The sequence below is a fragment of the Hemiscyllium ocellatum genome, chromosome 25 (assembly GCF_020745735.1).
Source record: "Hemiscyllium ocellatum isolate sHemOce1 chromosome 25, sHemOce1.pat.X.cur, whole genome shotgun sequence".
Classification (NCBI taxonomy): Eukaryota; Metazoa; Chordata; class Chondrichthyes; order Orectolobiformes; family Hemiscylliidae; genus Hemiscyllium; species Hemiscyllium ocellatum.
Window position 1 is genome coordinate 9,595,670 of NC_083425.1, and position 12,538 is coordinate 9,608,207.

General features: G+C 45.1%; 1 protein-coding gene across 1 annotated transcript in view; it reads left to right on the forward strand.

Annotated features, from left to right (window-relative positions):
• The window catches only part of polg2 (polymerase (DNA directed), gamma 2, accessory subunit), a gene marked incomplete at its 5' end in the record, with an annotated part of 65,829 nt that extends 54,355 nt beyond the window's left edge, over nt 1-11,474 (forward strand). The window contains one exon of the mRNA XM_060844788.1: nt 10,829-11,474. Within this exon, the coding sequence (XP_060700771.1) occupies nt 10,829-10,985 (157 nt within the window). The remainder of the gene's footprint in view (nt 1-10,828) is intronic.
• Nucleotides 11,475-12,538: the final 1,064 nt, after the last annotated feature.

The following is a 12,538-nucleotide window of genomic DNA, read 5'->3' on the forward strand; positions in this document are numbered from 1 at the left end:
ACTGTTGGGGGGACAACATAGTGGCCAGGTCTCTGGCATTGAGCCTGGCTCTGTGGCTCAGAAGGGAAGTGAGGTAGAATAGAAGAGCACTAGTGGTAGGCAATTCAAATTAGCTAGAGGAACTGGCAGGACATTCTGTGGTCGTGAATGGGACTTCTAGAAGGTATGTTGTCTCCCAGTATGTCTCTGATCGAGTCTGAAGGGGAAGGGTGAGCACCAGAAGTCGTAATGCACATTGGCATCAATGACATAGCTAGGAAAAGGGATGAGGATCTAAAAGGCTATTTCAGGGAGTTCGGTTGGGAGCTAAAAAGCAGGACAAGCAGAGTAGTAGTCTCAGGATTACTACTGGTGCCATGTGCTAGTGAGGCAAGGAACAGGGAATGAGTGCAGCTTAACACGTGGCTACAGGGCTGGTGTAGTAGGGAGGGCTTCAGATATGTAGATCATTGGGGTACCTTCTGGGAAAGGTGGGACCTGTACATGAAGGAAGGGGCACTAATGTCCTGGGATGGAGATTTGCTAGTGCACTTTAGGAGGATTTAAACTAGTTTAGCAGGGGGATGGGAGCCAGAGCTACAGATCAGAGGAGGGGTTAGTTGCAGAAATAGAATGCAGAGTGTCTGTCAGCAAGGATACATAGTTGATACGGCAAAGGGATGGATTAAAGTGTCTGTTTCAATGCAAGGAGTGTCAGGAATAAGACTGATGAACTTAGAGCATGGAACAATATTTGGAACTATAATGTTGTGGCCGTAACAGAGACATAGATTTCACAGGGCAGGAATGGTAGTTGGATGTTCCAGGGTTTAGATCTTTTTAAAAAAAAAACAGGGAAGGCTATAAAAGAAGAGGAGGAATAACATTGTTAATTAGAGATTGCATCACGGCTGCAGAAAAGGAAGTCGTTGAGTGTTTGTTTACTGACTCAATATGGGTGGAAGTCGCTAACAGGAAAGGAGCAGTCACTTTATTGGGTGTTTTCTATAGACTCCCCCAATAGCAGCAGAGAGATGGAAGGACAGATTGGACAGCAGATCTTGGAAAGGTGCAGGTGTAACAGAGTTGTGGTTATGGGTGACTTCAACTTCCCCTATATTGATTGGAACCTCCTTAGTGCAGATGGTCTGAATGGAGCCGTTTTTGTCAGGTGTGTCCAGGAAGGATTCCTGACTCTATGTAGATGGGGGAAGGCCATATTGGCTGTGGTGCTAGGCAATGAGCCAGGACAGGTGTCAGATCTCTCGGTTGGAGAGCATTTTGGTGACAGTGACCACAACTGCCTCACCTTTACCATAGCCATGGAGAGAGTTAGGAACAGACAGTTTGGGAAGGTATTTAATTGGGGGGAGAGGAAATTATAATGCTATTAGACAGGAGCTGTAGTGTATGAATTGGGAACAATTGTTCTATGGGAAATGCACAACAAAAATGTGGAGGCTGTTTAAGGAGCACTTGTTACGAGTGTTAGATAAGTTTGTCCCACTGAGACAGGTAAGGAACGGTAAGGTGAAGGAGCCTTGGATGACATGAGCAGAGGAGCTTCCCTCTCTCGCTCTCTCTGTCGCGCTCTCTCATTCTTTGTCGCGCTCTCTCATTCTTTGTCGCGCTCTCTCATTCTTTGTCGCGCTCTCTCTCTCTGTCGCGCTCTCTCTCTCTGTCGCGCTCTCTCTCTGTCACGCGCTCTCTCGCACTCTCTTTGGCAATCTCTATCTCTCGCACTCTCTGTCTCGCGCGCGCTCTCTCTCGCACTCTCTCTCTGTCTCGCGGGCTCTCTCTCGTGCACTCTTTCACGCTCCCTCTTTCTCGTGCTGTCTCTCTTGCGCTCGCGCTCTCTCTCACTCGCGCTCTCTCTTGCGCGCGCTCTCTCTCGCACTCGCGCTCTCTCGCGCGTGCTCTCTCTCTCGCACGCACTCTCTCTGTCTCGCGGGTTCTCTTTCGTGCTCCCTCTCTCTCGTGCTGTCTCTCTTGCGCGCGCGCTCTCTCTCTCTCGCATGCACTCTCATGTGTGCTCTCTCTGTCTCGCACGCTCTCTCGCGCGCTCTCTCTCTGTCTCGCGGGCTCTCTCTCGTGCACTCTCACGCTCCCTCTCTCTCGTGCTGTCTCTCTTGCGCGCGCTCTCTCACACTCGCGCGCTCTCTCTCACACTCGCGCGCTCTCTCTCACACTCGCGCGCTCTCTCTCACACTCGCGCGCTCTCTCTCACACTCGCGCGCGCTCTCTCTCACTCGCGCGCGCTCTCTCTCACTCGCGCGCGCTCTCTCTCACTCGCGCGCGCTCTCTCTCACTCGCGCGCGCTCTCTCTCACTCGCGCGCGCTCTCTCTCACTCGCGCGCGCTCTCTCTCACTCGCGCGCGCTCTCTCTCACTCGCGCGCGCTCTCTCTCACTCGCGCGCGCTCTCTCTCACTCGCGCGCGCTCTCTCTCTCGCGCGCTCGCTCTCTCTGTCTTGCAGGTTCTCTTTCGTGCACTCTCTCTCTCTCACGCTCCCTCTCTCTCGTGCTGTCTCTCTTGCGTGCTCTCTCTCTCTCACACTCGCGCTCTCTCTCACACTCGCGCTCTCTTTCTCACACTCGCGCTCTCTTTCTCACACTCGCGCTCTCTTTCTCACGCGCGCGCTCGCTCTTTGTCTCGCACTCTCCCTCTCTCTCTCTCTGTCTCGCGCGCTTCTATCTGTCATGCTCTCGCGCTCACTCTGTCTCGCGCGCTCACTCTGTCTCGCGCGCTCACTCTGTCTCGCGCGCTCACTCTGTCCCTCGCGCGCGCGCTCCCTCTCGTGCACTTTCTCACACTCTCTCTCTCGCGCTCCCTCTTTGTCTCACGGGCTCTCTCTCGTGCACTCTCTCACGCTCCCTCTCTCTCACTCGCGCGCTCTCTCCCGCGCGCTCTCTCTCTCTTGTGGGTTCTCTTTAGTGCACTCTCGCACGCTCCCTCTCGTGCTGTCTCTCCTGCGCGCTCTCTCTCGCTCGCGCTCTCTCTCTCTCGCTCGCGCTCTCTCTCTCACGCTCGCGCTCTCTCTCTCACGCTCTAGTGCGCTCTTTGTCTCGCGCTCTCCCTCTCTCTCTCTCTCGCGCGCTCTCTTGCTCTCGCTCTCGCGCTCTCTCTCAGTCTCACATTCTCTCACTCTCTCTCTCATGCACTTTCTCTCACGCACTCTCTCAGTCTCACATTCTCTCACTCCCTCTCTCTCACGCACTCTCTCTCACGCTCTCTCCCGATCTCTCTCACGCTCTCTCCCGATCTCTCTCACGCTCTCTCCCGATCTCTCTCACGCTCTCTCCCGATCTCTCTCACGCTCTCTCCCGATCTCTCTCACGCTCTCTCCCGATCTCTCTCACGCTCTCTCCCGATCTCTCTCACGCTCTCTCCCGATCTCTCTCACGCTCTCTCCCGATCTCTCTCACGCTCTCTCCCGATCTCTCTCACGCTCTCTCCCGATCTCTCTCACGCTCTCTCCCGATCTCTCTCACGCTCTCTCCCGATCTCTCTCACGCTCTCTCCCGATCTCTCTCACGCTCTCTCCCGATCTCTCTCACGCTCTCTCCCGATCTCTCTCACGCTCTCTCCCGATCTCTCTCACGCTCTCTCCCGATCTCTCTCACGCTCTCTCCCGATCTCTCTCACGCTCTCTCCCGATCTCTCTCACGCTCTCTCCCGATCTCTCTCACGCTCTCTCCCGATCTCTCTCACGCTCTCTCCCGATCTCTCTCACGCTCTCTCCCGATCTCTCTCACGCTCTCTCCCGATCTCTCTCACGCTCTCTCCCGATCTCTCTCACGCTCTCTCCCGATCTCTCTCACGCTCTCTCCCGATCTCTCTCACGCTCTCTCCCGATCTCTCTCACGCTCTCTCCCGATCTCTCTCACGCTCTCTCCCGATCTCTCTCACGCTCTCTCCCGATCTCTCTCACGCTCTCTCCCGATCTCTCTCACGCTCTCTCCCGATCTCTCTCACGCTCTCTCCCGATCTCTCTCACGCTCTCTCCCGATCTCTCTCACGCTCTCTCCCGATCTCTCTCACGCTCTCTCCCGATCTCTCTCACGCTCTCTCCCGATCTCTCTCACGCTCTCTCCCGATCTCTCTCACGCTCTCTCCCGATCTCTCTCACGCTCTCTCCCGATCTCTCTCTCGCTCGCTCGCTCTCTCTCTCTCGCACTCTCTCTCTCGCACTCTCTCTCTCGCACTCTCTCTCTCGCACTCTCTCTCTCGCTCTCTCTCTCTCGCACTCTCTCTCTCTCGCACTCTCTCTCTCTCGCACTCTCTCTCTCTCGCACTCTCTCTCTCTCGCACTCTCTCTCTCTCGCACTCTCTCTCTCTCGCACTCTCTCTCTCTCGCACTCTCTCTCTCTCGCACTCTCTCTCTCGCCCACTCTCTCTCTCTCGCACTCTCTCTCTCTCGCACTCTCTCTCTCTCGCACTCTCTCTCTCTCGCACTCTCTCTCTCTCGCACTCTCTCTCTCTCGCACTCTCTCTCTCTCTCTCGCACTCTCTCTCTCTCTCTCTCGCACTCTCTCTCTCTCTCTCTCTCTCGCACTCTCTCTCTCTCTCTCTCTCGCACTCTCTCTCTCTCTCGCACTCTCTCTCTCTCTCTCTCTCTCGCACTCTCTCTCTCTCTCTCTCGCACTCTCTCTCTCACACTCTCGTTCTTTTGAATACCCAAGTCAGGGACTTGTAACAGAAAAATGTTTTTCCCGTGAACAGCCGTGAATGTTGTCACTTGGTGCCCTGTTTACACAGATTCATTGATGTTAAGGCAAATGTTCTTAGAGCATCCTGTTATCACTTGACGAGAACAGATGTTTTTATCTTCTGCATGTCCTGGGTTCCCCCTTTTTTGTGGCCTGACACCTTCCTGCCTGTCGGCTTATTTTCTAGTGTGCAGCAAATGTGTTCTATAATTCAGTATTACATTTTAATCTAAATGTTTAAGGATGTTTTAAGGCTATAGACTTTCTCAGTAGTGGATGGAAAGTATTCTGGCTGGAGGTTGATGACCAGTGGTATCCCTCAGGGATCTGTTCTTGGGTGTCTGCTTTTTGTTTTTATAAGTGGAAGGGTGGGTTAGTAAGTTTGCTGATAACACAAAGGTTGGTGGTGTTGTAGATAGTGTCGAGGGCTGTTGCAGATTATAAGACAATGACAGGATGCGGAGCTGGCCTAAGAAGTAGCAGATGGAGTTCAATTTGGATAAATGCAAAGTTATTTGTTTTGGAAGGTCAAATTTGAATGCTGAATACAGGTTAAAGACAGGATTCTTGGCAGTGTGGAGGAACAGCAGGATCTTGTGTCCACGTACATAGATCCCTCAAAGTTGCCACCCAAGTTGGTAGGGTTGTTAAGAAGGCATATGGTGTTTCGGCTTGCATTAATAGGAGGATTGAGTTTAAGAGATGCAAAGATTTGCTGCAGCTCTATAAACCCTGGTTAGACCACACTTGGAGCATTGTGTCCAGTTCTGATCGCCTCATTATAGGAAGGATGTTAGAGTGCAGAGGAGATTTACCAGGATGCTCCCTGGGTTGGAGGGCTTGTCTTATGAAGAGAGGTTGAGTGAGCTGGGGTTTTCATACTGGAGAGAAGAAGGGAGAGAGGTGACTTGATAGAGGTGTACAAGGTAATGAGAGGCAGAGATATAGTAGATAGCTAGAGACTTTTCCTCAGGACAGAAATGGCTGTCACAAGGGGTCATAATTTTAAGGTAATTGGAGTAAGGTTTAGGGGAGATGTCAGAGGTAGGTTCTTTAGGCAGAGTGGTGGATGCGTGGAATGCACTGCCGGAGGTGGTGGTAGAGTCAGAGACATTAGGGACATTTAAACGGTGCTGGACAAGCACGTGGATGGCAGTAAATTTAGGGGTGTGTAGGTTAGGTTGAAGTTAGATTAAGATAAATGCTCGACACAATGTTGTGAGCTGAAGGGCGTGTACTCTACTGTACTATGCTATGTTTTATGTACTCCGGCCCCATGCCATCATGGTGGCCCACAAACCTACCACCACACTGAAACAGCTCCTGATGAATTTAAAAGACCCCGTAGCAACAACCAGCAGAACAAACATCATATACAAAATACCCTGCAAGGACTGCAACAACCATTCCATTGGACAGACGGGCAGGAAAGTAGCCACCAGGATACATGAGCACCAACTAGCCACCAAAAGGCAACCATACACGCAAAGAGAGACACCAGTTCAACGGGGGCAATACATCCATCCTGGGACAGGCCAAGCAAAGACATGCACAGGAATTCCCAGAGGCCTGGTATTCAAACCAGAACTCCATTAACAAACATCTAGATTTGGACCTCATTTACCAAACTTTCAGAAACCAAACCAGAAATGATATCACCTGCCACAACAAAGCAAGACAGATAAATAACAAGCGGGACAGAATACCAATGCTTCACCTGATGTTCAATGATGATGTTACCTAGCATGGTGATGAAATGTCTGAAAACAAACCTACCAGCTCAGCAAGCAAACTTACAACATTAAGCTGTAGAAACGGCTTGGGTAATTCCCTATTTTCCATAGGGAAAATCCTGACACACAAACACTCTTTCCAGGTGAAGCAGCATTTCACCTGTACCACCTCCAATCTTGGGTATTGTATTTGTTGTACCCTAATGGCTATGGACCAGGCCAGACCTGCTCAAGACACTTTGAGTGGCCCAGACCCTAACTGTGCTAGTTGTTTTAGGCAGGTGTGAGGCGGATATTCCACGAGTGATGCAGCTGGTCAAACCACTTAGTTTTAATCTTGGAAATAAATTCTGTTTTGTTTATCGAATGAAACAAACAAAAGAGAACAGAATACTGAATAACTTCATTTGTCTGAAAACCCAACTGATTATAACAATTTAATTATGCTGTTCCCAATACTTGTAACAATGCCCATAAGCACCCCTTGGCACAAAAGGTAAAATCAAACTCATGTTTTTACAGGAGAGAAGTCAAAGAAAAAGATAAGGATCAGCCTGGACCTGCTTCTTTGGGTCCAGCAGCTTTTTCAACTGCCTGACTGCTTTCACTGAATAGCCAGACCAAACCAGAGTAAAGCTGACCTGGGAGAACTGGCCACTCCCCTTTCATTGTACAAGTGTTTTTTTTAAACCTGAAAGCCTTTTGCCTGAGGCAGCATCTGTTAGCTACAATCAAACTGGCTCTAAAACCTATCGTGGGCTGTGTTTCAGAAATTGCATCAATCATGCTTCCACCATATTTTTCAGATTCAAGACAGGACTGTGTAAATAAACCCCAAAGTCTTCCTTAAAACTAGTTCTACAAGAATTCAGGCAAAACTCCTATAATATCACCTATGATTGGAATGAGGACTGCATCTAGATGGCTGATATGTGTCATCCTTGCGGTCCTGTTTTCTTAATTTAGCAATTGCCAATGTTCCAGGGGAGGACAAATAAAATGCTTTATATGTACTGTAAAGCCCTCTTGAAGCATTATTTTGTTAACTGGGTGGCGTTTAAGCCAGTTGTCAAAATTGTTGACAATCTATCCATCAAGCTGTATAATGCTTTGAGTCCAGATACCTTAACGATGAGAGAGTGTGGTGGCAGAGAAGGAAAATAAATCTGCAGTCTGAATTCCATTAACTCATAGGATGTCCATCCCATATGGCTTAAGATCTGCTATTTGAATAGACATAATCCTCGAATCCTCAGCTGATGACAAGTTATTAATACAGTGCCAGTTGTGCTTTTGCAGGCCAGAAACTGAACAGTTTAAATGGTGATATCTCATTCCTTCAAGAGGTAAAATGTAACCTTATTCAAAAAGGGAAGGAGAGAAGGAGACGGAAAACTATAGATGAACACTTCTCAGAGGGGAGTTGCTTGAAGCTATTGTTAAAGATGTCAGTAGTAGGTCCCAGGTTCAAGGTATTCAGTGGGAATGAACAAGGTTTTTAGAAAAGGAAATTATACTTAACCAATTTATTGGACTTGTTTGAAGAAGTACTATGCTGTAGATAAAGAAGACAAAAAAAAACTGCAGATGCTGGAATCCAAGGTAGACAAGCAGGTGACTGGAAGAATGCAGCATGCCAAGCAACATCAGGAGGTGGACAAGTCAACGGTTCAGGTATAATCCTTCTTCAGGACTGGGCTTTAGAGTGAAGGAGAGCCAATTGAATTTCCAGAAAGCATTTGATAAGGTGCCCCATTAAAGGGAGGAAGATAAGAGCTCATAGTGAAAGGAGTAACATCTGTAGGGATAGAGGGTTGACTAGCATACAGGGATCAGATTAGGCAATTTTCTGGTTGGCATGATGTGTTGTGCCGTAAAGATCAGTGCTTTGACTTTATACAATTTATATTGTAGTGAAGGACCCAAAAATGTGGTTGTTAAATTTGCTGATATCACAAAGTTAGTTAGAAAAGTGAAGTGTGAACAGGACAGAGACTGCAAAGGGATATCAAAATGAGTGGACAAAGATCCAGTAAATTGAGAGTAAGTGGGAAAATGTGAAATTGTCCATTTTGGCAGGATGAAAAAAAATCATTTCATTTAAATAGTGAGAGGTTGCAGAATCTGAAATGTGGAGAGATCTAGATGTCATAGTCCATAAATTGCAAAAGATGAGTGTTCAGCTAAATAATTAGGAAAGTTAATAAATGTTATTTATTGGAAGGAGGGTTGAATACCAAATTAGTGAGATTATCCTTCAGCATTGGTAATACCATATCTGGAGTACTGTAGAGGTGCCCAACCTGATGCCAGTGAGACCATTTCATACAATCCAACAGAGGGAAGGAGATGAGATCCTCACAACGAGAGTTGGCAATGAAATCAGTTGACAGAAGGGAACTGCAAATCTAGCCATGACATGAGGGGGAAATGACTATCAGGTTGTCCTCAATAATTTTTATTCCCATAAGCTTGATTGATTAGTAAGCTATTCATTGGTCAGCTTTACAACATTTCCTTTTGGTCATTCATTCAGGGAACTCTAGTTGTTTACTTGGGGCTTCCAGGGGTGCATTCAGTTTGAACCTAGTACTTTCGTGCCCACAGCCGAATAGGAATTCTTGCTCAGAAGAATTAGTTTTAAAAAGAGAAATCATCATTTATCAAACTGTATTTAAGCTTCTCCAAAAAATAAAACTTTGTAACCTTCATTTCAGTGCAAAATGTTTGCCACTCTCCCTCCCAGAGAGAAAAGAATTGAAATGTGGTCCCTCATGTGAAAAGTTTGGACCATCTTAGTGTGCAGTACCCTTCCTTAAATATGGAGATGAGTATACTGGAAGTAGTTCAGTGAAGGCTTACTCAATGAATACCTGAAATGGGTAGGTTGACTTATGCAGAAAGATTCAACAGGCTATATATCTGCTGTAGTTTGGAAGAGCAAGAATTGATAGAAACATAGAGTATGAGCAGCAGTAATGTAGAAAGGATATTTTTTGAGAGAATTTGGAATTAAGAGTCACCATTCAAAAACAAAGGATTGCCAATTTAAGGCAGAAATTAGGATTTTTTTCTCTCATGAAGTTGAAGTGTTTAGAACTCACTTCTTCGGAATGTAGTGTAATCAGAATCTTGGAATCATAAAGACAGAAATAGATGGATTCCTAATGAAACTTTATCTTGGACAAGTGGGAATGTGGAGTAATATGATCGGCAATGATTTTATTAAATAGCGGATTGGGCATAAGCCCACCCTGCTCCTAGTTCATGCAAGATTGTAAAAATGCCTTTCTTTTCCATTCTGTCTTTATTTCACGGTCTCCTAATTCAACTTTTTTTTAAACCTCATTTGATTGTTTCACACATTCTAACTTGCTGATTTCCTCAGTTGTTCCATTTTTACTTTCCTTAATCCTCTTTGATCAAGAAGACTCATGTTTGGTCCCTGATAAAATTGTCTATAAAATTATTTTTTTAAAAAATCAGACTATTTTATTACTGCCATGGAAAGCCTAACAACCGTGTTTTCCTTGCATTCTACATGCTCCAAAGATATTCGTAGGTAAAGCCATAGAGTTGCTCAGTTGTGAATAGTTATGTTTTCACAATGCTCAAGCGTCAATCTAGTGCTGGAAGTCCCTTCACTTGTACTGGGATATCAATTGTCCCACCTGTAGCATTGTTTTATCAGGTTGGTCAGCTCTGTAGATCTAGAACTGGTCTGAAGTTACATACACTTAACACAGTTTACATTGACAATAACTTCAATTTATTACTAGTATCAAAATTGTTTCAATAGTGGGGAAATGTTCTTGGAATCTCTAATACCAGAAGTAACAATGATAATCTTTTAAGAGAATTGATGTTCCTATAAAATTTAGAGTTCTTTAAACTTATTTATGCTTTCCCTTAGATTGTCCATCTCTTCAATTTAGTGTATAAAATATATTTTAAAAATACATTTCATTGTAAGACTGTTCCTTTATGTAGCAGAAATATATTTAAAAAGGCAAGCTATTCTCCATAAACTGGAAACAGCATTTTTTGTGGAAGGTGACGTGATACACCACTCTAACTAGCTGAATAGATTATTATCCTAGACTGTGATCACTCTTAAATTTTGGCTGTCATTACTTTCTCTCATTAATTGCCTCAAAGGGTTGGAGGATTGTTGTGTGATGGAATTATTGAATCATAACTTAGGGAAAATGTGTGATTTGTGACCTGATTAAATTGCCACATCAAACAAGTGAAAGTTATAAGTAATTCGCAAATTATTTTACTAAGGGAAACTCCAAGTTCCAACTAAGATACAGTCCTTCCATTTCCTGGTAATGATTCACTATTTGCATTTTTCTATCTGAGTACTCACATTCTGTACAATGTTACTTGATTTTCTGTTTTGCAGGTACGATGAAATGGGTGTAATATTCACAATTGTCATTAGTGACACCACACTGGAGAGTGGCTTAGTACAACTCAGGAACCGAGATACTGCTGTTAAAGAACTGGCTCACATTTCAGAAGTGAGAGATTTCCTCACAAAGTACATTCAAGAATCTTGAAAAATGGCTATACATTACCAGTAGTGTGTATACAGATAAAGGAATATGTGTACTCATAATTAACAAGACTTATAATAATGTTGATTTCTGAGTGTTGAGTAACTAAACTGAAGCTATTTGAATTTCAGTGATGAGATTGCAAATGACCTTTCAGGATCACTAACTGCGTTCCGACACTTGTAGCTGCTTTTTCTTACAGCCAACCATCTGAGTTATGCAATATTTATTGCTATTCAACCAAAGCTAGCTCCTGACAGGTCTCTCTTTATAATGTAGATGACTCCAGTTTTTTTTTCTTACACTTAGCCTTCTTGTGTGAATGATGTTTATGTCACACTCTTCATGGTATAGCATGTTGATGTTTGAGTTCACATGGTGCAGTGTATCATTATTTAACTTAAATATTCTAGTAAATGTTCATGTTAAGTCACAAACATAAACTGACTGGATGATAAACCCCTGATGATAATGAATGTTAACACATTTATAATGTGCGGAATCTTGAATTAGAGTTATGTTATTAAAATTCTTCATCAAATCTACTGGTATTGTTGTTGCACTGTTTAGTCTTGTCTACTTTATCCAGCTATTCACAATATATGTAAATGATTTGGATGAGGAAACAAAATGTAACATCTCAAAGTTCACAGATGATACCTAGTTGGGTGGGAGGGTGAATTATGACCAGGATGCAGAGGTCCTTCAGCATGATATGGACACGTTGGGTGAGTGGGCAAATAAATGGCAAATCCAATAAAATTTGGATAAATGTGAGGTTATTCACTTTGGAAGCAAAAAACAAGAAGGCAGATTACTACCTGAATGGCTGGCTGTAAACTGGAGGAAGGGAGTCTGCAACAGGATCTGGGTGTCCATGTGCACCAGTCACTGAAGGTAAGCATGCAGGTGCACCAGGTAGTAAAGAAGGCAAATGGTATGTTGGCCTTTGTTACAAGAGGTTTCGAGTACAGGAGCAGGGATATATTGTTCCAGCCTTAGTGAGGCCACACCACGGAAACAGACCCTTCGGTCCAACTCGTCCTTGCTGACCAGATGTCCTAAATTGATCTAGTCCCATTTGCCAGCAAATTACAGAGACATGGCTCAGGGATGGACAGGACTGGCAGCTTAATGTTTCAGAATACAAATGCTATAGGAAGAATAGAAAGGTGGGGAGTAGGGGAACGAGAGAGGAAGAGAAGTAGCGTTTTTGATAAAGGGATAACATTATAGCTGTATGTAGGGAGAATATTCCTGGCAATACATCCAGAGAACTTATTTGGGTGGAAATGAGAAATAAGAAAGGGATGAGCACCTTATTGGGATTATAGTACAGCCCCCCCTAATGGTCAGCGGGAAATTGAGAAACAAATTTGTAAGGAGATTCTCAGCTATCTGTAAGAATAATAGGGTGATTATGATGGGGGATTTTAACTTTCCAAACATAATACTATGGCAGTCTTAGTCTAAGGGTTTAGATGGAGAGGAATTTGTTAAGTGTGTACAAGAAAATTTTCTGATTCAGTATGTGGATGTATGTACCTAATAGAGAA